A 23,993-nucleotide genomic window follows, 5' to 3' on the forward strand; every position below is an offset into this window, starting at 1 on the left:
TTAGGTTGTGCATTGTTCAGAATTGTTTCTTCGGCGAATTGAACTACTACCGCGAGAACTACTGCAACAATGGTGAAGACGGGGAATAGTGACGCCCCTTCAAAGATAGAGGGGGCTTATTTATATCCACAATGGAACCCAGTCTTCTCTCTGAGCACGACCGGCACTAGGTAGGAATGAACACAGACGGAGCAACTGGAAACCCGGATGGAATAAGAGAAACTCGCAGTTGTGCACGAACGTATTTACAAAGCACACAGTACAATCCAACCCCCAGGCTTGGACAAGAAGATATATCAAACAAGAATGCGGGCAAGTGCCCAAGCCTCCCTCGTTTGGCCCTCCCACAACCTCTCAACCCTCCGCCACTAATCCCTCAGCCTCCCGACCCCCAAAAACCCACCACAACAGCAACCACCATGCTCACTTGAGAGTCTAGCAAGAAGCCCCGGAAGGAATGTTCGTACACGCCGTGCTTGTCTTTCCGCCGGTCACGCTGTTGCCACTCCAAGTCCAACCCGAGCAACTGCCCTTTCCGCAAAGGATATAGACATTGGTAGCCGAGCTGGCCACGGAACCAGTGACACCGCTAACCGTCAAACCCGTGATAGGGACACCCGTCGTCGGAGTGCCCGTCGGGGATCCGTTCTATTTTCATCAAATCAGCAATTTTTTCTTTCATTATGCGTTGTGAGGTGTTGTTGCTTACCTGGTAATCTTGCTCGATGACGATTCCATATTTGGTGATTCTAGGCGATCTCGGAGTCAGCATTGCACGATTAGGAAGGTATTTGGAATCGAAACCGTCTTTCGCGTGGTCTTTACTCTAAAGACGTGTCTTAAGAGTGGGACAGCCCCGCAAGGCGCCTGAAAGAGGATGACTGGGCTCGGAGAATGGCACGTACCCAGAGAGTGTGATATCCTTGTAGGTTACACCAGATACGGAACCGGTGGCACCATAGACAGTCTTGATGCGGACACCGTTTTGGGAGTTCTTGACCGTTGAGCTTGAGATGGTTACAGTTTTGACGTCGTTGTCAGAACGCCCGCCAACGCTACCGATCGAGAGCCCTATGGATATGTCAGTGAAAGCCGCTAGATAAGAGAGAGGGAGCTCACCGTGGCCTCCTGAGCACGTTCCACCGGTAAAAGAAATGCTGGTTCCGCTGTTAATTGCGAGGCAATCATCTTGGTTTTGACTATTGAATATCAGTACGGATTTTCGGAAAGTTCATAGAGGCTTACATGTTTGCTCCAGTGATTGTAACTCCCGTTGAACTTCCAACATCAAAAGCGTCAGTGTTGTGTCCTAGAGAAGTGCCGGCGGAGTTATCCATAACGAGGTTGGTGACGACCAAATCCGTAGCAGAGTTGATGCTCATGAGCTGAACAGGAGAGTTCTTGAAGTTAAGGCCAGAGATTATAGAGCTTTTCATCGAGTGTGCGTAGAAGAACTTTGGCTTGGTCTTGCCTCCGTTTGATCCCTGTCCGTCCCACCATCTAGCTCCGCCTCCATCGATGACATGCCCTGAAGCCCCGACAACAGCGACATTAGTTCCAGAAACCGAGATCAAAGGCCCACTCCACTCTTCATAGCCAAAGGTGGTGGTGCCTTCGAAGAAAACCTGGGATTATTAGTAAGTACTATGTACTAACTGAGGTATGGCTTACGTGGGTGCCAGAGGCGAGCCCGGTCAAGTCGAGGGTTGTGCCAGAAGGAACAGCAACGTCCGAGAGGACGATGGTAGCGCAAGAAGACTTCGACTTGCTTGCTGATGCAGCACCATTGCTTCCAGAAAATGTGCAGGTTGCTCTAAGACCAAGGAGTTAGCAACTATACTGAAAAGTGGGACTGAGTTGATGGAACCAACCTTTTAGCAAGATCAGGAGCAGCGGTCGGAGCCGGCGCCGCAGCAGGTGCACAAGCAACAAGAGAAGCCGTGGCCAAAAGGCCCAGCACGGCTGAAAATTGAACCATGATTACGGATTCACAAAAAACACAAAGGACGGGAAGAATGTATAATAGATGACAGGACCGTGCGTGCCATAGAACCAAAGGGCGAATATAGGAAGAAGATGTCCTTGTCATCCCAGAAAAGTAGATCAAGCCATTTTATATGTTGACCTCGAACGCAAGCAACAATCAGCAGCGCCATGGCTTCAGGGGTGGGTAGGGAGGTGCCCCGTGGATTCTCCGCTAAGACGGATACTGGGAGTCCTGAAATCTGCATCTTGAGCCCGGATCATGCTGCTGCCAAGGCTGAGAAATGAAAAGTCAATCTACATCTAATCCTATCAGCTGGACGTCAGCAGTTTGAACAGACCTCATGGTGACACTTACTCCACCAGTGACATTTGAGAACCTGTTTCTCGGCGTTGCTTGTCTTAACTTCTCGGGGGGCCGGGCCGGAGAATGGCTCAGAAAGGAACATATTCTAGAAGAAAGGGCTCAGATAGAGTGTTCTTGGACGAAGGCTGCGCCTTTTCCCCAACAACGGGTTATTAAGGATCGCCCCGCTCAGCTCGAGGCTCGAGCATCGTGAAGGTGGAGTCAGTGGATTCCACCGGTAAGATTGCCGATTCAACGGGCATGCTAAGCCTCTTTAAGCTCATCATCTGATGTCCCAAACTCCCCATTATGAAATTTCCCTTTATTGCTTGCTGCAAAGCAGATAGTTCTTTGGGACAGCCTGAGTGCTGGTTCTTGGCTTCAAAGACCGCGAGGGATTGAGCGGTGGAGAAACTAGTGTTTCAAACTTAAAATCACCTGTAGGTGCGAAACAACGTGAGATGGGATGTTCCGTGGAATCCGATAGGATCTATTTTAAGCATCAGTCAACGTTGTATTTCGCAGATATCATGGAAGAATTTCTTCCGTGTATGAGAGATTCTCCTTCGTGGTTCCTGGTGATGAGGAGCTCGCATCGGTACCTGAATAATGCGGGGAAGCTTGTGCTCGACGGCAGTTCTTGGGTCGAAAAGCTTCCGTCTTGGAAGCTGGAAATGCGGAGAGAAAGTTTATGTATTGACGGTTTTCGACTTCTTGATAGTTTTTCTCGGGTTTGTTTCCCATGTTTCGGAATATTTGATTCCGGCAACCGCTACACGTGATCTGGTTCTCCAACCCTGAGCGCCCGAAACTTGCTTCAACCTTGGGAAACAGGATCGTTGGCAAAGTACGGGCTAGATGTTAGTTGCGTTTCAAAACACACCTTCGCGAGGATCCACCATAAGGGTGGCCAGAACTCGATAGATCTTCGGCTTTCTACCTTTAATTTTAACAACAACCTGATATCTTACAAGTACAATCTAAACGACCATGCAGTGCTTTTCGGTTTTTCTACCCAATCTCCAATGCAAATCTACCGTCTCACTGATTTAAGACTTCATGTAGAAGTTTCCCTAAAACGCCACGAACCCGCTGCGGCTTCTCACCGACACACGTAAATACCACCGCCGTGCTCATTGCGAAAGCCAGCGTCTCTTTCCACTGATCTTCCATCAGATACCGTCTTGGGAGGAGCGTAGCCAATGCTCTCGGTGCAACAAAAAGACCAAGTTCTTTCCTTCGTCCTGCATTCTCGATCAAGACGCTCCATCCGCAAAGTGCGCATCCACCACCAACACACATTCCAGAGTCAATCTGTTGACAGACTGGAGTGGATGTTCCTAATACACGAGGTCCGATACGAGTCCGTGTGAGGCAAATACCATAATAAAATAATGCTATGAAGGTCCCCAGGAAGGCCGAAGAACGGGCTGAGGACTTCACCGCATTCGTGATCGCATTTTTCGATGGTTTTCGTAATGTAAGGAGAATGTTTAAGGGGAGGTAGGTCGAAAAGGCCCATACGAAAGACCGAGCGAATCTCGATACCGCATGGTACTCGCAATTCTTGCCAGTACCCATGTGGACTATCTCGCATGGATAGGGGATGCTCTTCACAGGATCCCCGTACTCCAGAGGCCAATGATAGGTCTTGCACATACCTGCTAGGAGGTGAGCTTGTCCGGTCTCAACTCCGTATTTAATTTCGCCATAACGACAGCGGCGCAAAGCTATCAGGAGCCGCTGATCAACTGCTGCAGCCGACTTGATCCATTTGTTGTATGAACGCGGCAGACGATCTGGCGTGTAAATCCAAGCCCACATGATCAAGGCGCAGGAAGTCGAGAAAATCAAGGAGTCAGCTAGAGTTGACACGGCAACATCGGTCTTCGAAACGTTAGCCAAATTTGAATAGAGAGTTAAACAATTTACCGTGCTCCGTTTCCCCGAACCCGTTCGTCTTGCTCTTCGATGCGACCACAGCTCTCCGATGATCACATCAAGTGCTCTGGTAACAGCGAAAAGCGACAAGTCCATGGTTCTACCTGCCCAACGGATGGGCCTTTCGACCCGTCCAGTAGGGGTATCGACCGTCACATGGTCAACGAATGCATCACTGTCTTTTGATTGAAGGAGCTTCAGACTGAACCATGCAGCAATGAAAGTCGAAAGCCATCTTGCAAGTCTGCAAGAACGTTAGTAAATTTAGTCAAAGTGCCAAGCCCTGACAAGATTTGTTCCACAAAGACACCGGTGCTCAGCCATCGGGCGGGAAAGGAATCAGGAAGACATTTAGCACAAGGCACTGGGCTCTTGCTCTTGCCATTTTGCCGCGAGCCGAGCATGATCGAGTGCTGGGGTAACCGAGAGCCGACTTGACGACTGACGAGATGCCGGGGCATTGGGAAAGCTTACCTCAACTGGGCTAACTGTGAAAGCTTTGCCGCAAAAGTAGCGAAAAGTTTTCGTAATGGTAACTAGCTATAGACTTAGACTTGTGTAAGATGGGAAGCAGGGGGTCACGTGCCTGTAGTAAAGTTGAACCTCCGACAAGTGCGGCACAAAACGTAGGAAATCTTTGAAACTCCAAGCCCCCTTTCAAGATACGAAACAGAGCTGGGAAAAAAGGGTCGTCGGGCTCCTCGTCGACCTTCTTCCGCCTTCGACTTAGATGTGTCAAGAGTAGAGTTAAAAGCCTCGGCCCCGTCGAAGAGGCATATCCCAGGACGTATGCTCGGAAAACCGGCCGCAATGCAGGAGGAATCACTTGCTCACTGCGTGGGGAGAGTTGCTGCATGGCCATGGGTAGAAAAGAAGCCTCCTCCTCCCTGAAAGACCAGCGAATCTGTTTGCACCTTTAACACTGCAACGCTGTGGCGGCCGGATGACGAGAAAACTTCTTGTTTGAACAGGGCTGATCGTGCACTCTCAGATCCAGCGTTGTACAGTAGGGGGAGATGCGGGTCATGTCGGTTTGAAGAAAAACGTCACATACAACTTTGCAAGGGGCTTGGTGGCCGAGGATTCGCAAACGGCCCAGAAGGGAAGTCTACCCCGGAATTTGATACATGCGTAGATCTGGAGAAGCGGCTTTGCACCTCGGAAATCGAAATTGCTGTGCTGGTTTTATGCGGCCCTTGGCAGAATGAAGGCCTTCCTGGTCGTAAATACGCAAAGGCGGAAAGAAAAGGGGCGCCGGGGATCCCAAGGCTTGAAGGACCGTCAATTGCTGTTCGGGAAGGAGGATATCCAAGATCTTGTCCTCGATCTTGTTCTCGATCCTTGAGGGTCGAAGCGAGGGGTCGAAGCAGGGGTCGAGAGGCAGCAGGCGGGAGGCAGACGGACGTTGACGCAGGACGCCGTCGTAGGGCCGTTTGTGGCTTTCCCTTTCCTTCGCGGCACCGAGTCAGCTCGAAGAGCGTACAGTAATAACAGCTGCAATAACAACGGTGCACAGGGAGCAGAAGAGTGCGTGCGGTGAAGAATGGGCGGAATTGAGAATAATATGGTACGTAGGTGGTCTGCGTGGCGGCAATTGCTGGCTGGGAAAGGGGGGGACGTGGCGCTGGGGCGGGAAAGTGGATGGACGGTGGATGGTGGATGGTGGATGGTGGATGGGATACACCGAGGTTCCTGCCTTAGCAGGCGCAAGGCCGGAGAATCGCGCAAAACAAAGAAAGAACAGAAGAATACAAAAGACTCGCGATCTCTGCAGCCCGAATAGGAATAAGGGAAAGGGAAAAGCGAGTCGCATCACGGCCCACGGCGCATGGCTCACGGCTCTTTATATTGTGCGCACCTATCACGTCCACGTCCCGTGTCCGGGCAGAGGGAGAGGCTCGGTGGTTTGCGGCATCTGTTTCGCGGAGAGCACTAGCGCAACAGGCCCACGCTTGGCCTTCCCTCCCCTCCCCCCTTCTGCTCTGCAACGGCTCCAGCCTCCAGCCTCCAGCTGCTGGAAGATTTGCATGTGAACATCAACTTCAACCCACCAGGCCGACCAGCACTAGCCAAAGGCTCCAGCCCTGGGCCATACGAGAGCTTCGTTATATGCATATATGCATACGCACAACTTGTGGAGATCCCGCAGCTCTGGATTTCGTTTTTGAGAATTGTTGGGAACTGTTGAAGTCTCGACCAAACCGTCTTTAAATCTCGCCGAAAGCGCCCCTCCCCTCCTCCAGTCAGCCGACTGCCTGACTGCCTGCCTGCCTGCCTGCCTACCCGCGATCTCGAATACCCGCGCCGCCATATTGCATCCCCACTGCCCAAAGTTCGAGCTCCAAGAAGCTCGCAACCTTACGTGCAGCGAATTGTCCTGGCCGCTGGCAACGTCTACGTTCGAACGCAGACTCCTGTGGCCTGGGAGACTTGCCCCCCGCCGTCCTGTCAGTTTGCGGAACCAAGTACCACCGCACAGAAGAGGCTTCTTTATGGGGGACGAGATACGACGTCGCCGTTGAACGTTTGCAACGACGACACGAATACAGCGTGGTGGGGTCATTGAGTTTCCTCGCAACTCGGCGTTACGGCACTCATGCTCGCGGTTCAGCGTCCCAGTATGGGTTCATCGAAACCACCGAACCTCGAGATGCCTTTTGGCTGTTGGTCTCCGTTGCACAAGCACTGGGAGACATCCGCTGACTCTGCCGCAGATTCCTTCGACACCTCTGGCTCCAACTTCCCCTTCCCTTCACCTACAGCGCCTGCCCCAGGTCCCTCTATCCTCGATGACAACGAATCCAAATTTCTCGATAGCTTCTTCGATGGTGTGAGCTCGGATCAGTTCAACTATGACTTTTTCAATAATCCTCCAGATGGCTCCGAGCTTAGCCTTGGGTGGGAGGAACTACCGCCAACGTTCATGGGGACAACTTCTTCGTTTGGCCAACAACCACAGCCCGGAAATCATGGATTCTCGGATATGAGCTTTGGCAATATGAACTCTCAGATGCATACCGTACCGCAAATACCTTCCTCCACATCCGCGGATGTTCTGGCCGCGGCTACGTTATTACAAAATGGACCACATGGTAGATCAATGGGTATCCAGGATGGCATGTTTCGTGAGGATATTCCAAGACCAACAAACGGCCAAGTGAGGCATCAATCGATAGCTCAACAAACACCTCGATCACAAGCTGACTTTCAGCAACGATTACCTGCTGACGAGTTCATGCGGGATAACTTTTATACGGACATGGTGTTTGGACCCCAGAGCAGCTCATCGATGCGACATCGAGGAGTGGACCAAAAGGCCGACATTCGTTGGGGATCTGATGTAGGCTTTGCAAGTGCTCAAGGCTTCGTTCCTCCTGACCATCAGGAAAATGTGGTGGCTACGGAACGTTCACATATCAAAGCTGTGGAAGAAGCATTTTCACTCAACAAGATTTCCCACGCACCGAGCAGTGCCGACACTACCCGACCTCCAAGTCCAATTGGAGGCCCGTCATCACACCAAAGAACAAGATCGATTGGGCAAAAGGGGGAGCAGGAGGATATGGATTCAAGAACACGGAAGCGGAGGAAGAGCAAATACCAAGAAGACGCGGATGATGATGACGAGTCACCCGCTTCACCAACATTTAAGCCTGGCGTTAAGAAACGGAAATCCAAGAAAGGATCTGAAGAGTCACCGGAATCGGAACAAGCAAGTAAACGACGGAAATCTGCTGCCGCCGCTGCTGCCAAAGCAGTACGAGAAAACCTCACTGAGGAGCAGAAGCGCGAAAATCACATCAAGAGTGAGCAGAAACGTCGAACTCTAATCCGGGAAGGTTTTGAGGATCTGGGAGAATTGGTACCAGGACTAAAGGGCGGTGGGTTCAGCAAGAGCGCTGTACTCATCATGGCTGCGGATTGGCTGGAGGAGCTAATACATGGGAACGGGATTCTACAGCACAGGCTCGACCAACTGGAAGGCCGGTAAATCCAGTCAAGGGCTAAAATGGGTTATTGGCGAAAAGGGCATGTATGGAGTACTGATGATTTATCACGGGGCGGCACGGTGGTTTATGATACACAAGAACATCTGTAATGGGGTCCCTCGGCAAAGAGGACAAAGGGGTCTCTCAGCTTGGCTGAGCAGGCGGGTGGGTACACTCAAAGGGCGGATACGTACTGTAATCTCAAACATACAGACTGCAAGGATCTGATATGGACAAATCAATTGACAACTTGCTGTTTGGGGCTGGCTCTTCGATTCTCCAAATCCAAGGTGAATCGGGTTCTGCTCACTGTTCGTACCTCGGCTCCCCTCTCAGCCATTTCTCCTGGCATGGCCAATCGCAAGTGCTTCCCAACTTTATTTTCTCTGTCACTTTGATTGGCTCCATACCATCATTGTACCAATGTCCACTTCTCGTCATCCCAAAACGCCATCCAGCGCTCAGCGCTGCAAGCTGACTCGGCAGGAATTAGCTAGACTGTGTACCAGCTCTTTACACTCGTCCCCCAGGAGCCTGCGAACTGAACGCCATCCAGCGTTGCAAACTGACTCGGCAGGAATTAGCTAGACCGTGTACTATCTCTTTACACCCGTCCCCCAGGAATTTACGAACTGACTGCCCGTCTCTTCAACCAGGCAGCTCTATTGCCATGCCCAGAGTCTCTCGCACGCCAGCAGTTTCGATCAAGCAGCCGTCGGCAACCTATCCACAGACGTTGTATGGATGTTGAAAAATTACGAACGGCGCAGAGGGCATCACTTCAGGGAGGATCAATTCGCGACGTATTTCCAGTCAACGTTGAACAGTCCGCCCGTTTGAATCTTTGATACGACAAATCCGAGAGTTTGTTGGCTCCAGACATATTTTACGGACCACTATGCGATCTCGCACAGCATGTAATGGATAAGCCCTCTCTGGCCAGTACCCACGTTGACGCTGATAAAGCAGAAATCTTGGCCTTGGGCGAAGACGACTTCTACTAGCACTTTGCAGAGATACTTCTTATGCAAATCGTACTCTAAGGTTTCGACGCTTCGTTTCCTCTCACAGCGTAGCCCCATGGCCATCAAAACGTATATAGCACTCCTCTAGGGAGAGTATGCAAACTCTACGTTAAATGTTTAGAAGTTGGAGAGAGATCGTTACGCAATAGAGCTCGCTGTCGATACATGACAGGCAACTAGGATATACGATACCTTTCGCTATCCAGGCACGGCACCCATCAATCTTCTATACTTGCCGTGCAAGGACGGAAATGCTATCCCGAAGCCCTATTTTTGTCCATCACATTCGCTTGCTTGTGCTGCCAACTTTGTAGATATGATTGCCAAAGCTGATGGCACACCACAGGTGGGCAAGCCGTCGAATAGAATCAGGACGACTGCGGTAGATATCGGCAGCTGTAGGAGTTCAATGTACTGTCCGAGAAGAACAGAAAGATTATGTTAGTTCAGTTGGAGAAGAAAGGTGAGCGGGCCGAGTTTTTTGCTTCATTTTGGCGTAGAAAGGTTTTTGGAACCAGATTTGGTTGTGAGAGCCAGTGGATTGAGTGTTTGGAATTGAAATTGGTTATTGAGGGTTGGGTGAGGTGGGGCTAGGTTATCGTTCGAGCATTGGAGCAGAATAGAGAGAGTGTGAGTAGGCGATGGATCTTTTGGTTGCGCAGCTTGGCTTGGAAGAGGATGTTGTTAGGTGGAGGTGGAGGAACGGCTGTGATTGAAGTAATGACTACGGGATGTTTCAGAGGTCAGAAAGGATTTTGAAGTGATGGGACTTGATTGAAGTACAATTGTGGAAAGATTTCTATATGTTCTTCTCGTGTACCTATGACTCATCTCCTCTAATAAACGTATTCTTCGACCTAATACAGTTCTGACGAGCCGAGCTTTATTGTAACAGCAGCATCAATCTTTTGGAAACTTGATATCCTATATTGGATCCGGTTCTGCAACCATTTCCGTCCCCTAAGGAGCAGAATCGGCGAAAGAAAATTTGATCTTGTGCCTCGTGTTGCTGACACGGTTCTGTAAATGCAATTCCGCAGCGGTCAACCGGTAGGCAGGCCCTCTGGTCGCCCTTCTGGCATCATGAGCTGCCTTGTCATCCAAAAGCTTCTGCAGCAAGCCTTTTTGCAACTCGATCTTATAATCGATCGACGGAATGACGAAATACGATTTCCCATCTGCTACATCTTTCCTCTCTTTGTAATCTTGAAAATCATTCATTTCCTCTTTCAACGAGCGAACCATATTGCGACACCAGCGAGGAGATCCCTTATTCGGTAGTTTGAATGTGCTGTCTTCGATGCCCCAGTTGCCGTTCTCAAAGATATCATGGTTATAAAGAACGATTTCCGAGGCAGACTCGGAGGGAGGTGTGCCGTAAAATTTCTCGAGATCCTTTTGCTGGCACCCAACCACGAGGGTGAGGTGTTGGATTCCGCTGAAGAAATTCAATAGGGAGTACAGATACTTTTTCAAATGCCAGGTCGATCGACCCTCCGAGGCTAGAATTGCAAGATTTTGCACCTTGCTGAGGTCTGTGATTGTGTTGAGATATTTCAAGTTGAGAGAAGGGGAGGGTTCGTGCTTTTGAAATGCCATCTCCGTCAGGTAGAGGATGTCCCTTTCAAAATTAAAGTAAGTTTCGCGCAAGTTTTGGCATCCACCTAGTTTGAAAGCTTTCTGGTAGTGCTTTGAAGCAATTTCGTAGGACATATAACAAGCCAGCAGCAGTAGTGGAACAGGACAATCCGAGGTAATACCCCATTTCGGTTTGGGCGTTACATTCTCTGCAGCTTCCGTTTCCATCTGGCAGGGTTGTTTCCTGGCCAAAGGCCGCGTGATGATTTCAACAAGTCTAGGTCCGGCTCCGACGATAGTGAACTCCCAAATCAGTACCTGTAACTCGTCAGGTAGGTTGGGGAACTTCGTGAAAAGTACCCTCGTCTTGCCTTCAGATTCGGGGGGCGTGCCTTGCTCGGCTTTAAGCTTTCGAAAGATGCCTTTCTTGACTTTAGGCTTCAAAGAAATGTATTCCTTGACGCCAGGCTTGGAAGACATGCCTTTCTTAGTGATGTCGGTCCAGGACGGTCGATAGCTGCTAGAATGAAAATTAGCAAGCGAAAGCAGGTCAAATGTGGCCTAGTGGTACCTTGCTGAGTGTGACAATCTTGAGGAAAGTCCAGCAGGTGTGACATGAGACGATTCATATCTTGATTGGCTCCTGGTGTGTGTATCTATGATATGTTAGCATTTTATACCCAAGGCTTCCGTGCTGGGAAGCTCGCCTGGGGATCTGCTAGTTGCAATGTCCAGCATAGCCTCAGAGGTCGCATTGGTAATGTTTGAGACTTCGGAAGGCATTGCGAAAGGTAATTGGTTTATTAACAGTAAGTGAGAGGTTGAATGGGGATTATGTGGTTTGTATTGGACGAATTTGAAACGGAACAAGTGTGATGAGGATTTGGATTGTAAATATGTAGAGTTTTGAGAACAAGGAGTAGGCAATTCTGAAATAAACTGAACAGGAACGCATCTTAGTCCAAGCGTGTTTTGCGGAAATCACTATAGGACCCAAGATGAGGAAGTGGCAGAGCAACCACGTGACAACCCGCTTTTGGCTCGTTTTGAAGGGAACTACGACCCACGACCTCTAGCTGCCCCTTTCGCCTCCGCCGGCCAATTGACACCGAAATTGAGTAGTAGTGTTCCCTCCCTGGATCGCCCAAATACCATGACTCCAAGCCGCGATCCAGGGGCACGAGTACGCTGATCTGGGTTTCTAGACCCAGCTCCGCCGTCAAAACTTGGTACATGTTGAAAAGTTTGGTGTCCAAAGAGTCTTGGGACATTGTTACACTAAACAGGATATTTCTTCCTGGCACAGTTATAAGATTTCATGTCTCAAGACTGTGGAATCGCTCATGAGCTGCCATTGCAAAAGCAGGCATGGTTGCTCCACATTCATGGCATATCTCCCGATTCTCATCTTCGACCTCTTCATCATCCCACTCAACTGGCTCATCAGCGCTAGTTTGGGTCGGTATCACATCTTCTGAGCCAGTCATAGTGCAATCTGAAACTTCATTTCCAGCACTTGGATCTGTTGAGATTGCATCATGCGACTCGGCGACAGCCTCTAGAATAGTATCAGGAGGCACATCTCTATCTTCGACTTTCCATTCCTTGAGAACTTCTTCTTGTCTCTTGAACATTCGTCCTATGTCTCGACCACCACCGTTGCCATCGTCACTTGCTGTCTCAATCATGTTCGTGATGCCAATATTGACCAAGCTTAAATTCCAGCCCGACGGATACGGATGCAACTTCCGGAACATTGGAATTAAGGTCTCTAGGACAAGCTTCTCGACGATGACATCAACGCCATCTTTAAGATTAAACACGAAATTAGGCAGAGGACCCGACCTTGAAATGCGGTTAAAGCTCCTAGCCCTCGTACCGTCAGAATTCAAAGGTGGCCGTGGCCTAGTGGATAATTTAACTGTCTTAGGATGTGCAATCCACCGCCTGGTTGTAGAATCATCCCCGTCATCCTCAAGGAGGTCCACTTGCATTCTTTTGATCAAGCTGGTAGCCAGTATCCGAAGCTCTTTGAGAACCTGTGGCATAGTGTCCAGGCGAGTGTAGGAATCCTCGATGCTGATTTGTGTTGGGACTTTCTTTGCTTGTTGGACCTCGGTATCGTCAATGCCATTTATTAGTCCCCATGCCTTACCTCCGATACCACGTTCAGTACCGGGGCCGCCCAGGACTTTCTCAAGAAGCTCTGGACCCATCCCAGGGAATAATCGGACGTCACGGACAGTCACAGATTCCTTCGTGCCTCCGTAGATAAGTCCCAATTCAAATTCCGCGGGCCTTGAAAGGACATGGTTGCGGATTTTCTGTGACATTTTAAATCCTATTCCAGGTATTTTACCAATATCATGACCGTCGATGAATGCGGTCACGTTACTTTCCACTTCTCTATCGTCGGGGACGACATATGGAGGAAGAAGAGTGGTCTGGCCCTTCGGTTTGTTCAGGTTGCCGACTAGTTTGCTGAGCAATTTGTTGGTGGAAATCCCGACTGTTGAGGTGTAGCCTTTCTGTTCTTCCAAACCCAATCTCAAATGCTGTGCTAAGTGGGAGCCGAGAATGAGGCGCGCCATCAGGGATTCGTGATCGTCGGTCGGGATGTTGGTGTCAGGCATGGGTGACTGAGTTTGAGGAATGTTCGCGAACCCATGCCCTGCAATTTTGGTTGAATCGAACGCAAACCCGACCGTCGGATCGTTCTTTTGGAGTTGAAAATAGGAGTTCTTCAAGTCGTTTGGGTTGAGTAACGACTGGTTGAAGTCAACAATGTCTGTCACGTCCATGAAGACCTCATCAAATCCCAGCCTTTCAACCTTCCCGTTCCAAGTAAAAGCCTCCAGGAATTTGTACAGCTCTTTCGATGCATCTCGAAATCTGTTCAAATCCTCGCCCAGGACGATGACCACATCCGGAACGATCTGCCGAGCCTCATGGATCAGCTGAAGTTTGTGCAAACCGCGCCGCCTTGCTTCGTAATTGCAAGTGACGATAATCTGCTTCTGGGGCTCACTTTAGAAGATGCCGAAGGATCATTAAGGATAAAGATGGTGGTTACCTGTTGCACAGCCTTAGAAGGAGTCAGCACAGCTTCAAAACGGGCAGCTTTTGTCGACTTACGAGAGGAACTGACTTCAGCGCGGGGTTTTCGGCCTCGAACACGCTCGCATAAAAACAGTCATAGTCCTAAATCTATTAGACTTTGGCGTCGTAAGTGGGCGGGCTGTGGCAACTGACGAAATGAATAATGATTCTGTCGTGTCTCCTGGAGGGCTTGGCGGAAGTCATCTTGGCAAGCGGGGGCTGAAGAAGCGTGCGCAAGCTGTTAACGACTTCATTCTCGCCGCTGGCACGCGGGAAACACACGCGGTTCCAAAGTATGAACGTGGAAAAACGGGCTGGATCGTGAGGTGCAAGTACGATGTCGTGAGTCGCAAAAATCGTCCTCGCGTATCCGTACCCTAGAACTAGCGGGTCTAAAAAACGCTACCGCTCCGGCTGTCCACAGCGGAAAGATCTAGCGCTAAGAGAGCTCGATTTGTCTGCAGACTGCCTTCCTCTCTTCGCCACGACTCACTCCTGCATCCCTGAGGCTCACCAATCCGCCTCGTCTCACCCAGGATCCATCCCATCTCCAGTGACTGGCATGGCTTCCTTCAATCGGGGATTCGGGGTACGGTAGTAGCGGTACGAGTACGGACGAAGCGTCACCACTCATCCTCTCTTCCTTGGCTGCCTTTTCGCGGCTCTGGGGTGCTTGCCTCACGCCCCTGTTCTCCACGTTGACCGTCGCGGTCCCAAGGATCTCATCACATCTCCACTGCAGCACTCTATTTCTATTTTATCCCATTTTCATTTCTCTCTGTCACAGTGTCACCATATTCCCTCGCGGATCGGCGCGCCACATCATCTCTTCAACTCGCGGGCGGTCTGTCCGACGGCGTCGTCACGTCGTTCCTATTGCTGGGAGTCTGGGGCCTCGCGGTCGCTCTCTTCTGCGGGCGTCAAGAATAGTCGCTGACCGTGTCCTTGCCGCACTTCTGCATGGATGTTGGATAATGGATGATGGATCGAGGCCCTTGCCGCGCCAACCCTCGAAATAGGACTGCCCAGTGGGAAAGGGCTAAAAATGGCTGTGGCTGACAGACGCTGAGGGCTGCCTCGCTGCGCCAATCAGCGGTGCGCGTCTGAGGTGTGATGGCCGTGCGTGTGTGCTCGGCGCCCGCATCAGACCCCCTCCTCAGCGCTTCAACGAGTCCGGCCCACCAACAGATCGGAAGTACCTTGATGCAGGTATTTTTGCCCCCTTTTGTTTGCCCGCAGCTTCTAGAAATACCCGTCACACCGCGCCTAAAGTGGTGCCGTCGCTTGCATAGTCGCATTGTCAACTCATCACCTGCATGAGCCCTCTTGTTTGGCGACTTCCCCACCAAGGCCACAGGGCTATCCGGGGCCGTGGATCAAAGGCTTCAATCATACAAAAGCCGTCGATCGCCTCTTTGTACCCTCCCACTCTATTACTGTATCGGTCTCTCTCCACGGCCTCAGTGTCTGCCATTCCACTATTGATATCTCTTGTCCTAGATCCCAGGTCTGGTCTTGAGTGGAACACTCTTATTACCCACAGACACTGCGACTCGAGACGATCCGCTGGGCGGGTCTCTGGTGCTTGGCTCCCTATCATGCTAGCTTCTGTTCAAACATATCCGTTAGTCACGATGTCGTTGGATTCTTCACCACGGTCGTCTTCTCCTCCCAAGCGGCCACGGCTTTCTCTTCAAATCAAGGCTCCAGCCATACCTCAGACCCTCGGGAAGTCAACGTCTGCGTTGAAAGGAGATATTGACCCGACATCACCTACCGCCTTTAATACACTCTCAAATGCGTACGCCGCTGCCATCGAGAACGCTTCTCCCCGGACCGCGAATCCTAAGCTCCTAGATACAAAATTGAAGCCCACCTCGCTACGGCTTGAGACCTCAAACTTCAGCGGCAATAAGAGTTATATCCACCCTTCTCAACGCACACAGACACCTGGTCCATTTTCAATCACCTATCCCGATACTCCCTTGTCGGCATTCCCAGGCCAGACCACTGCCACCACTCTACCAGATGGCGATCCAAAACTTCCTGCAACTGCAACTGCAACTGCAACCGCATTCACATTTACACCTCCACAATCTGCAGGTTCTGATCACCAAGCTCAACCAAAAGTTTTCACATTTGCAGCCCAATCTCCCAACAGATCAGTTCCAAGCACACCTCGCACGCCTCGACGAAGGATGACAATTGGCAACTCGTCCCTGGCCGCTCCCTACACCCACCCTCGAGCTTTACACAGCATCCTCCGCAACTCACCCCTACCTCCACGCTCTTCGGTCACACCCGCCACCCCGAGTAGAGTCTCGATGCGGCTAGCAGCAAAGGCTAACAAAAAAGTGGGATATAACGACCCGTTGGAGCAAACCATTACAACAAATAAATATGTCAAATCGCATATCGATCTCCTCGCCGAAGACTCGCCCTTTTCCGCAGAGCAGGAGGCAGATCCCCAGACGACACAGACTCTGGAATTTGCAATGACATATACAGGGGATGAGACTCGAGATGGAGGTCAAACACCAGGCCCATTTGAAGAAATGAGAAGGAAAATGGCTGAAAGTGGACTGGATACTCCTGGATCGCGGAAACGCAAGAGGAGAGAAAAGAAGAGGAAGTGGGAATGGACAATCAATACTACGGAAATGGATGGGGATGATGAAGGCAAGACACCACTAACTGCCGTGCGGAGGACACCAATAACTGCAGTACGGCGAGGTGCATCTGTGTCAGAGGGATCGGAGACGGAAATGTCAGAAGCTGAACCACGATTCGTGCCTTCTGAAGCTGAAGACACTGAGATGTCGGAGGCTGATGAGGGTTCTGTTCAATCAGAACCTACGAGGCCATCCACCTCGTTGTAAAATTAGTTTTGGTATAATGGGCCGGTGAATCTGCCTCTCAGGTATTCTATTGGGGTCAAACCAAATAATAAAAACGGAATTTGCACAGTTTGCTGCATTACCTTTTTCGTATCGGGATTGCTTATTTCTCGCGTGATTCAAAGGGTGCATTGCCAAGGGCTCGGCATTCGTTTCTGCCTGCCAATCGAGTGATTCACAGTTGCAGCTGACCTCCCGAGCCCAGAAAGATGTGCAAGTGTTTCATATTCCTGCACGCCTTGCAGCCTTCTTTTGCGGCGCGTCTTCCAAAAAACAGCCCGCCCCCAACGCGAAAGGAGCGGGACATTTCATCTCACCGAACTCACGGATTACAAAACATCAGCTCTTCCCGTTCCTCCACCTCCACCTCTCAAAATGTGACATTTTCACATTCTATCAATCAAAATGGCAACGGATATCGAGAATCAGCTCGACAATGAGGACTTGGGGCCTGTGGAGGCTAGCGATCCCCTGCTCTCGAAGCCGGACCGAGACCGCTCTTCCAATAAGAGCTCGCGACGCTGTCGGAACAGAAGATCACTGGAAATCATCGAGCTCGACGATATTCCCCCAATCATCAAAAGTGCGAATGGGAATATCTTCTGGGCGGATGAGCAATGCACCAGACGAATTGGTCTGACGTCTACGGAAGCAAGGCTGTTTTTGAAGTTGCTGCAGACTGATGAGCCTGAGAACTACAATTATCACGATTACAAGGAGATGTTTGATGATTTTGGGGCTGAGCAGGCGAGGTTGAAGGAATTAGTTAAGAGATTGCCGTGGTATAAATTTGATACCTATCGGCAGCGGGGCATCTGGAAGGCGAGAATCGAATGGCTTGAAAGAATGAAGGAGCCGCGTCTTTGGCTGAAGTATTTGATGGCGAGACGGAGGAGGATTTTGAAACAGGCGTCGGTGAGGGTGCTGGCCCGCCTAGCGGAAAAGAGACGATGTAAGTTGGAGAACGGTGTGGATTTTGAGAGGGGAAGGCCGCCGCCTGGTCCAAGCCGATCGAAAGAGGAGCTTCTGGGCTTGGCTCAGGTTATGCTGAGTGAAGCAACGCAGACGTCGACACCGAAGGAGACGTCGCCGCTTCCTCCTCCGTCACGGGGAAAACAGCTACTAAGTGAAGCTACGCAAACTTCGACGCCTAAAGAGACATCGCCACTTCCTCCTCCATCTAGGGGGAAGCACCAAGCAAGAGCTAGCGATGCAACCCAAGTATCAGAAAATCGTCTAAGCCATTTAACCTCCAGACTGAGAGATAGTCTCAGCGCCTCACGGCATCGACACAGTCCCCGCTCCTCTCACGTCCAATATCCCATCTTCGAAAAGCCCTTCGAGGCAACGAGAGAAGACATCAAGCGCCAAGTTGAAAACATCATGCCGAAGACTACGCCGTACATTGTAATCGGCTGGTTTCATCGCTCAGCTGGTGATCCCAAGGAGAGGATCTTACAGTTCAAGCAGCCAGAGCAACTTTTTGCTTCTATGAGGAAGGGCGAGAGCCAGGTGAGGGGATACAGGGAGTATTTATCCTTGAAGAGCTTGAGGGGGTTTGGATTGTACAAGGTTCGTTCCACTCCCGTTTCGGTGTATGATGAAATTGACATTCCCAGTGCGACATCTCTCGTGGAGCACATATCCCACTCGTGCTCAACTCATCCCAAGAAGCAGTCCTCGCCCAGCTTTTCTTTGCATACAAAGCTTCGTACAGACACGCAGATGACGATGTAGCACGAGCGTGGCACGGCTGGGTCTCTAAGAATCTCAATGATAGCAAAGAGAACCCTCTCGAAGGCAGATACTCGTTGCAGCTGCTTTACGACTGGTCGAGCTATCGACTGAGTGCAGTGGTTGCCATCCCAGTGATTCTGAGTTTGGCAATCGGGACTTGGTACATGATGGGACAAGGAGATGTTGTAACGGCCTGGACTTTGGCGTTATACATTGTTACTACGGCCGCAGGTGAGTTCCCAAACTCAAAGATGACATGTAATTTACTGATAGAACGAAGCACTTATTGCATTGATGGCGATTATTGGGAGTCTGAAGGACATTTAGGGATACTGGAGATACCATTCTGCGAGCATTTGAGCATACTTTTGCATGGTTTTTAGAGAGGCATAATTTGGAGCATTGAATTATTCAGAAAAGGGACTTGCTTCTGCTCTATCACAGGGATGAACAGAGCCCCTATAGTGTCACTAATAATCTTGAATTATCGCCATTTTTCATATATGAAGAGTCTTGGACGGTCTTCTCTGTGATATGAAAAGGGTGTTTAGCCGACAGGTGTAGAAAGGTGGCATTACACACAGTCCGATTCTCGAGCGAGAGGACAACTTCTCACCTGAGATGAAAACTTCATCGATAACAATCTCAACGTACAAGAAAAGTCGGTAGAATGGGTGCGGTGTGCAATAGAATTTGGGTTTAAGAGGAGTGAATGTGGGGTTCGTTTTGTGTAAGTACGAAAGGGGGGAGTAATTGCGAAGGCGAGCTGAAGACGACAATGTAAACAAAGTTGCAGATGTGCAACAAAAAGCCCGAGGGAGTGATTCACTTGAAGGCAAGGACCACAAATAGAGATGAGTGACTTTCATACAACTCAACATCTGCAACGTACCAGGGAACTTTGAAATATTGGCGTGATGTGCAACATTCTTGGCACTTGCCATAGATGGGAAAACAGCGAGATTTCGAGAAAGGTGTTTTGCAGATTCGAAATAGCGCGTTCCCTGCTTCTCGGTCCTGATCCGGACTCCACAGAAAATAACTTCCCTGCAGAAGAGACAATGAAATATGAATTTCTGTAGAAGATTGCATCCATGTTCAAAATAGGTGGCTCCTAGACAACACTGTGACAGGATGTTGATTGGGAGGGAATTTTATTGATATCCACCTAATATTTCCCACTGAGCTTCACCAATCCAGCATCCTCGTTCTCTTTCTTACACTTCTGACTCCATTCCGGGGCCTCGTCAATTCCGTCGTCCTCCTCACTGTCTCCCTCCTCCTTGGTATGATGAACGGTGGTAGGTTTATGTTCCGCTGGAGAGTAGATAGTGTACAAAATCTACGGGGAGTTTTGTCAATCAATGATCAACCACTCAGTTCAAGAGATCACTCACCAGAGACGTCGATCCAGTATTGATGAATTGATGTTGTGTTCCAGCTGGCACCACCATCAAATCCCCAGCCTCAACGTCCTGGTCTTTTCCATTGATTGTTGCCTTCCTCTTGCCGCTTGTGAACGTCAATGCTTGATCAACGGTATGAACTTCATCTCCAATATCGCCGCCAACGGGGATCGTCATCAAAACCACCTGTGAATAGAGGCCTGTGAACAGGACTTTGCGGAATTCGCCCGATGTACTTGGAAGAGAGGTCGTCATCTTTGGGAAGTACACCATCTCATGTTTGGGTATCCCCGAGTTTGGCTTGAAGTCCGCCATTGTTCGCACGGATATCTGATATCGTGAGACGATTGGTACTTTAGTCAATGCTCGGAGAGTGCTGCGTTGGCAAAGAGCGCGAGTAACTGTTCGAGTTAACATTCCTCGTATGTGAAGATGGAGCTTTATAGATGGCAAAGGCTTATGGAATATATAAGAAAGAACTAAGAAAGGTGACATTAGGAATGACAGAAGTGCAGAACTCTTGGCTTATGATTCCTCTCGTTCGTGATGTCATGACACTGCTGCCCCCCTGAAGGAGAGTAATTGGGGATAGCTCGTCATCAAATGTGCATGGAGGGGAAGACAAATCAGCAGATGGCAGGCATTCGAGAACAGAATCAGCGCTCGAACCGAAAATTGACCTTATTTCCGGGTTGTAAACTCAAAATGTTTTTGCTTGGATGTAGTTTGGAAACTTTCCGATGGCTGTGGTGGAGTAAGGATGAAGTTCGGGAGGATGAACCGGGTTAAAGTTTATCCGATCTAGACCACTTCGGGAAATCATTCGAGATTCTTCAAAGCTTCCTCCAACGACCGCCAGATACGATGAATTCTTTCCCGCGCTTATTATCGGGCTTAGGCCGCAAAGATATAGCTTGGGTATGCTCATCGTGTGCGAGAAGAACACGGCAACGGCCCTCCACACCATTCTTCAAACCATCAATGAGACGATATATCTCCGAATCTTCGAAACCAAGACAAAATGCAGTTCCAACAATGGAACAATTGCGCGCTCCTTTCCAGAAGAAAAATAGTACGACAATGTATTATACAATCAGCATAATATTGGGAACAGTAGCATTCTCATATGGTTCCGTCCCAATGTACAAAATGGTACGCCACCATCCACCCCACCACGAGCACCAGCTAACAGCTCCAGATCTGCCAAACCACCGGTTTTGGAGGACAACCTATAAAAGCATCCGGGCACGGTGGAGCTGAAGGAGATCCTTCCGTGCGTCTCCAACCCGTCACGTCCGCAAAACGAATCCGCATAACGTTCAATGGGTCCGTGTCCGACGTGTTACCATGGAAATTCGTGCCTCAGCAGCGCGAAGTACGAGTCCTACCTGGCGAGACGGCATTAGCATTCTACACAGCGACGAACATGTCTGATCAGGATATAATTGGGGTGGCGACGTATAGTGTGACGCCTGGCCAGGTTGCACCGTACTTCAGCAAGATTCAGTGTTTTTGTTTCGAGGAGCAGAGGTTGAATGCTGGGGAGACGGTGGATATGCCTGTTTTCTTTTATATTGATCCTGATTTTGTGAATGATCCGAGCATGAGGGGGATTGAGCAGGTTACGTTGAGTTACACGTTTTTCAGTGGGTGGTACACGAACGAATTTGAGGACTGTGCTGACTTGTAATAGAAGCGAGGTATGATAAGCATGGGCATCTAACGCCTGTGCCAGTGGGGAATTAAGTGTAGGATATTGTAAATATAGCATCAGCATTGGGTGGCGTTCCGGAAATGTCATGGCTTAAGTTGGCAGAGGTGTATACACACTTCACTAAGTCGTGGATCTGACTATGGCCTTGGAAGTTCTCAACAAGCTCTCGCTTTGTGCTTAACTCATCGCTGCATTCAACAGCTCATCCAGGTATCATTGTTCGCCAGGACGAATGAGTTGCATACGCCCTTCTCCGAAGCGCCTTTTTTAAGGGCTAGAAAATCTGAGGTGCAATTGCTTTGTAGATTCGACATTTAAATGTCCTAGAAGTCGTGGAGCGTTGAGTGCAACATGTAACAAGAATTTCTCCAAGCATCACTCACTTCCAAACTCAAGGTGGAATGGACTGTGACTTGGAGATTCAATATCCCCATTGTCAATAGACCAGAACTGTTAGAACATTGATATCATGTGCAACAAAATGATATATCCCGATCCCGAGATTCGCTTTCAAGTCGAATTCTCGACAGTATCCAAAGTGCGGTTTTCTACTCTCTACACCCAGCTGTTATCGCAGCGAAAGTTCTGGGGATTCTCTATTCTCCTTATATCAAACTCCAGCCGCTATCTTCTTTCCCAAAATCCAAGTCTCCTTTACCACGCCCTCATCATCAAGCACCACGAAATCACCCCTCCGTCCCACCTCAAGCCTCCCCCTATCCTTCAATCCTAGAGCAAGTCCCACATTCTCCGTCACACACCTCACAGCTTCCTGGACTGGGATCTCAGCCCAGGCCATCAAATTTCTGACGCACTCATCCAGCCCAATACAAGTACCAATCAACGTATTCGTGTTCTCGATAGTCACTTTGTTCCCTTCTTTGAGCTGGTTGAAAGGAATCTGCGCATGTCCTGGATAAATCCCGTCTGGAAGACCTGAGAGCTCGATGCTGTCTGTAATCAGGATACAGTGAGATGGTGATGATCGATATGCAATCCCCACAACGCGTGGATGGAGGTGTATTGCATCTGCTATCAGGGAGAAATATGGCGGTGAAGGATCAGATAACAATCCTAAGCTCACAATTTGAGCTGGTTGTTCAAAAGTTTTGAGGGTGAATAATAGAAAAGATCATACCAGGCAGTCCCGGCTCCCGGTGATGCAAAGGATTCATTGCATTAAACGTATGTGTGATCAGATTCGCACCAGCCTTCATACCCTCCTTCCCTTGCTGATAATCAGCAGCGCTGTGCCCCATTGAAACTTTCACATCATACTCCTTCGTCAACTTCTCAATATGTTCTAATGCTCCAGGTAACTCAGGAGCCAGTGTGAGTACTCTGATGCTATCTTTCAGATTCTCTTCCCCGTAGATATTTTCGAGTGATGAAGAAGCCGGGATATGCATATTCGCTGCATCATGAGCTCCTTTCTTGGACGGAGCGAGGAATGGACCTTCAACATGTGCTCCAAGTACTGATGCCGAATACGCGATATCTTCTGGTTTAAGAAATGGGAGCACTTGTTTGAATACCAACGACGAGACGGTTGGGACTGTGGGATAGAACCCCGTGACTCCCGTCTTGGGGAGGTACTGGGCTAATTTCTGGACACCTGCTTGGTAAGTAGCTGGTTCGCCGTAGTGAGCGAAGTGAAATCCGAGAGCTCCATTGATTTGTAGTTCGAGGAAACCGGGTGAGACGATGGCGTTTTTGAGGTCGATGGTTTGGGTATTTTCCGGTAGTGGAGTGTTGGGAATGATGCGGCCATTCGAATCGATGGTGAGGGGTGAACAGATGAGAGCGCCGCTTAAACACTGCCTGCAATTGATGAATTGTGTTGCTGAAGCCATTCTTGAGAGATATAGATTCTGAGATTATGTTGTCAGTGTGGATTTAAGAAGTTCAGAAGTCTGACTGACAGCGCTCAATAGTCTTAAATTGAGGCAAGAAAATGATAAGCACAACTTCTCCTCTCGAGTTCCGCCTTTCTCAACGATTTTGATTGAACTCGACTCCGAATCTACTGTTTATATATTTGATTTCGGGAAGCTTACTGAAGCTATGGTATGAAGGAAACGTTACTCCCACACGTGTTTTGAGACTGTTACCCCACCCCACTATTCGGGACCCCACCAGAGCAAGGATGCAGCTCGCTTCCCTGCCGAAGATCACGAAATAGGGGTTGAACCGCGTTTCTCCCCCTTCAATTCTTAACACCTTTTGAAATTCTTGGAAGTTCTCAGTGATATGGCAGCAACCTCAAACGAAGTTTCAT

The 23,993-nt window shown here is 49.6% G+C and overlaps 11 protein-coding genes across 11 annotated transcripts; 4 read left to right on the forward strand and 7 right to left on the reverse strand.

The window, feature by feature from the left end:
• Positions 1–435: 435 nt before the first annotated feature.
• K444DRAFT_639908 (glycoside hydrolase family 28 protein) lies at positions 436–1,978 on the reverse strand (the record flags this gene model as incomplete). Its single annotated transcript, XM_024884432.1, has 7 exons — positions 436–648; positions 710–749; positions 906–1,071; positions 1,120–1,199; positions 1,246–1,625; positions 1,672–1,813; positions 1,872–1,978. The coding sequence occupies 7 exons, from the start codon at positions 1,976–1,978 to the stop codon at positions 436–438; spliced, it is 1,128 nt and encodes a 375-aa protein (XP_024742782.1).
• A 1,392-nt stretch (positions 1,979–3,370) lies between these two features.
• K444DRAFT_518209 (uncharacterized protein) lies at positions 3,371–5,126 on the reverse strand (the record flags this gene model as incomplete). Its single annotated transcript, XM_024873845.1, has 3 exons — positions 3,371–4,216; positions 4,262–4,514; positions 4,819–5,126. 3 exons carry the CDS (start codon positions 5,124–5,126, stop codon positions 3,371–3,373), a joined length of 1,407 nt encoding a protein of 468 aa, XP_024742783.1.
• Positions 5,127–6,209: 1,083 nt separating this feature from the next.
• Positions 6,210–7,140, reverse strand: K444DRAFT_155495 (uncharacterized protein). The gene has a single exon (XM_024870634.1). The coding sequence runs from the start codon at positions 6,831–6,833 to the stop codon at positions 6,336–6,338; it is 498 nt and encodes a 165-aa protein (XP_024742784.1). The 5' UTR covers positions 6,834–7,140; the 3' UTR covers positions 6,210–6,335.
• On the forward strand, positions 6,867–8,261 carry K444DRAFT_639910 (uncharacterized protein; the record flags this gene model as incomplete). Its single annotated transcript, XM_024884433.1, has 2 exons — positions 6,867–6,933; positions 6,985–8,261. The coding sequence occupies 2 exons, from the start codon at positions 6,867–6,869 to the stop codon at positions 8,259–8,261; spliced, it is 1,344 nt and encodes a 447-aa protein (XP_024742785.1).
• A 1,951-nt stretch (positions 8,262–10,212) lies between these two features.
• Positions 10,213–11,361, reverse strand: K444DRAFT_607291 (uncharacterized protein). The gene has a single exon (XM_024879149.1). It carries the CDS (start codon positions 11,340–11,342, stop codon positions 10,245–10,247), a length of 1,098 nt encoding a protein of 365 aa, XP_024742786.1. The 5' UTR covers positions 11,343–11,361; the 3' UTR covers positions 10,213–10,244.
• An 817-nt stretch (positions 11,362–12,178) lies between these two features.
• Positions 12,179–14,165, reverse strand: K444DRAFT_639911 (DNA/RNA polymerase; the record flags this gene model as incomplete). Its single annotated transcript, XM_024884434.1, has 3 exons — positions 12,179–13,879; positions 13,998–14,063; positions 14,115–14,165. 3 exons carry the CDS (start codon positions 14,163–14,165, stop codon positions 12,179–12,181), a joined length of 1,818 nt encoding a protein of 605 aa, XP_024742787.1.
• An 888-nt stretch (positions 14,166–15,053) lies between these two features.
• K444DRAFT_607294 (uncharacterized protein) lies at positions 15,054–16,935 on the forward strand. Its single transcript, XM_024879150.1, has one exon. The coding sequence runs from the start codon at positions 15,278–15,280 to the stop codon at positions 16,838–16,840; it is 1,563 nt and encodes a 520-aa protein (XP_024742788.1). The 5' UTR covers positions 15,054–15,277; the 3' UTR covers positions 16,841–16,935.
• Positions 16,936–17,126: 191 nt separating this feature from the next.
• Positions 17,127–19,087, forward strand: K444DRAFT_607295 (uncharacterized protein). Its single transcript, XM_024879151.1, has 3 exons — positions 17,127–18,430; positions 18,478–18,826; positions 18,876–19,087. Exons 1-3 carry the CDS (start codon positions 17,264–17,266, stop codon positions 18,920–18,922), a joined length of 1,563 nt encoding a protein of 520 aa, XP_024742789.1. The 5' UTR covers positions 17,127–17,263; the 3' UTR covers positions 18,923–19,087.
• A 676-nt stretch (positions 19,088–19,763) lies between these two features.
• K444DRAFT_517962 (RmlC-like cupin) lies at positions 19,764–20,316 on the reverse strand (the record flags this gene model as incomplete). The annotated part of the gene is made up of 2 exons (XM_024873822.1): positions 19,764–19,937; positions 19,993–20,316. The coding sequence occupies 2 exons, from the start codon at positions 20,314–20,316 to the stop codon at positions 19,764–19,766; spliced, it is 498 nt and encodes a 165-aa protein (XP_024742790.1).
• Positions 20,317–20,864: 548 nt separating this feature from the next.
• K444DRAFT_607297 (uncharacterized protein) lies at positions 20,865–22,186 on the forward strand. The gene is made up of 3 exons (XM_024879152.1): positions 20,865–21,153; positions 21,200–21,647; positions 21,695–22,186. Exons 1-3 carry the CDS (start codon positions 21,037–21,039, stop codon positions 21,745–21,747), a joined length of 618 nt encoding a protein of 205 aa, XP_024742791.1. The 5' UTR covers positions 20,865–21,036; the 3' UTR covers positions 21,748–22,186.
• K444DRAFT_659163 (carbohydrate esterase family 9 protein) lies at positions 22,171–23,763 on the reverse strand. Its single transcript, XM_024886331.1, has 3 exons — positions 23,638–23,763; positions 22,854–23,586; positions 22,171–22,789 (listed from the first exon to the last, which is right to left on the reverse strand). The coding sequence occupies exons 2-3, from the start codon at positions 23,566–23,568 to the stop codon at positions 22,326–22,328; spliced, it is 1,179 nt and encodes a 392-aa protein (XP_024742792.1). The 5' UTR covers positions 23,569–23,586; positions 23,638–23,763; the 3' UTR covers positions 22,171–22,325.
• Between the last annotated feature and the right edge of the window lie 230 nt (positions 23,764–23,993).

Source organism: Hyaloscypha bicolor (genome assembly GCF_002865645.1).
Source record: "Hyaloscypha bicolor E unplaced genomic scaffold K444scaffold_15, whole genome shotgun sequence".
Taxonomy (NCBI): Eukaryota; Fungi; Ascomycota; class Leotiomycetes; order Helotiales; family Hyaloscyphaceae; genus Hyaloscypha; species Hyaloscypha bicolor.

Excerpts from the sequence above, each read along its gene's own strand:
- K444DRAFT_155495 (XM_024870634.1), bottom strand. The coding sequence starts at position 6,833 with ATGACCCCACCACGCTGTATTCGTGTCGTCGTTGCAAACGTTCAACGG.
- K444DRAFT_607294 (XM_024879150.1), top strand. The coding sequence starts at position 15,278 with ATGAGCCCTCTTGTTTGGCGACTTCCCCACCAAGGCCACAGGGCTATC.
- K444DRAFT_659163 (XM_024886331.1), bottom strand. The coding sequence starts at position 23,568 with ATGGCTTCAGCAACACAATTCATCAATTGCAGGCAGTGTTTAAGCGGC. Across the intron at positions 22,790-22,853 it reads CCGGGAGCCGGGACTGCCTG|GATTGTTATCTGATCCTTCA; the intron begins GTATGATCTTTT and ends TTGTGAGCTTAG.
- K444DRAFT_607295 (XM_024879151.1), top strand. The coding sequence starts at position 17,264 with ATGGCAACGGATATCGAGAATCAGCTCGACAATGAGGACTTGGGGCCT. Across the intron at positions 18,431-18,477 it reads GGGGGTTTGGATTGTACAAG|TGCGACATCTCTCGTGGAGC; the intron begins GTTCGTTCCACT and ends TGACATTCCCAG. Across the intron at positions 18,827-18,875 it reads CATTGTTACTACGGCCGCAG|CACTTATTGCATTGATGGCG; the intron begins GTGAGTTCCCAA and ends GATAGAACGAAG.
- K444DRAFT_607297 (XM_024879152.1), top strand. The coding sequence starts at position 21,037 with ATGGAACAATTGCGCGCTCCTTTCCAGAAGAAAAATAGTACGACAATG. Across the intron at positions 21,154-21,199 it reads CCGTCCCAATGTACAAAATG|ATCTGCCAAACCACCGGTTT; the intron begins GTACGCCACCAT and ends TAACAGCTCCAG. Across the intron at positions 21,648-21,694 it reads GTTGAGTTACACGTTTTTCA|AAGCGAGGTATGATAAGCAT; the intron begins GTGGGTGGTACA and ends GACTTGTAATAG.
- K444DRAFT_607291 (XM_024879149.1), bottom strand. The coding sequence starts at position 11,342 with ATGTCTTCCAAGCCTGGCGTCAAGGAATACATTTCTTTGAAGCCTAAA.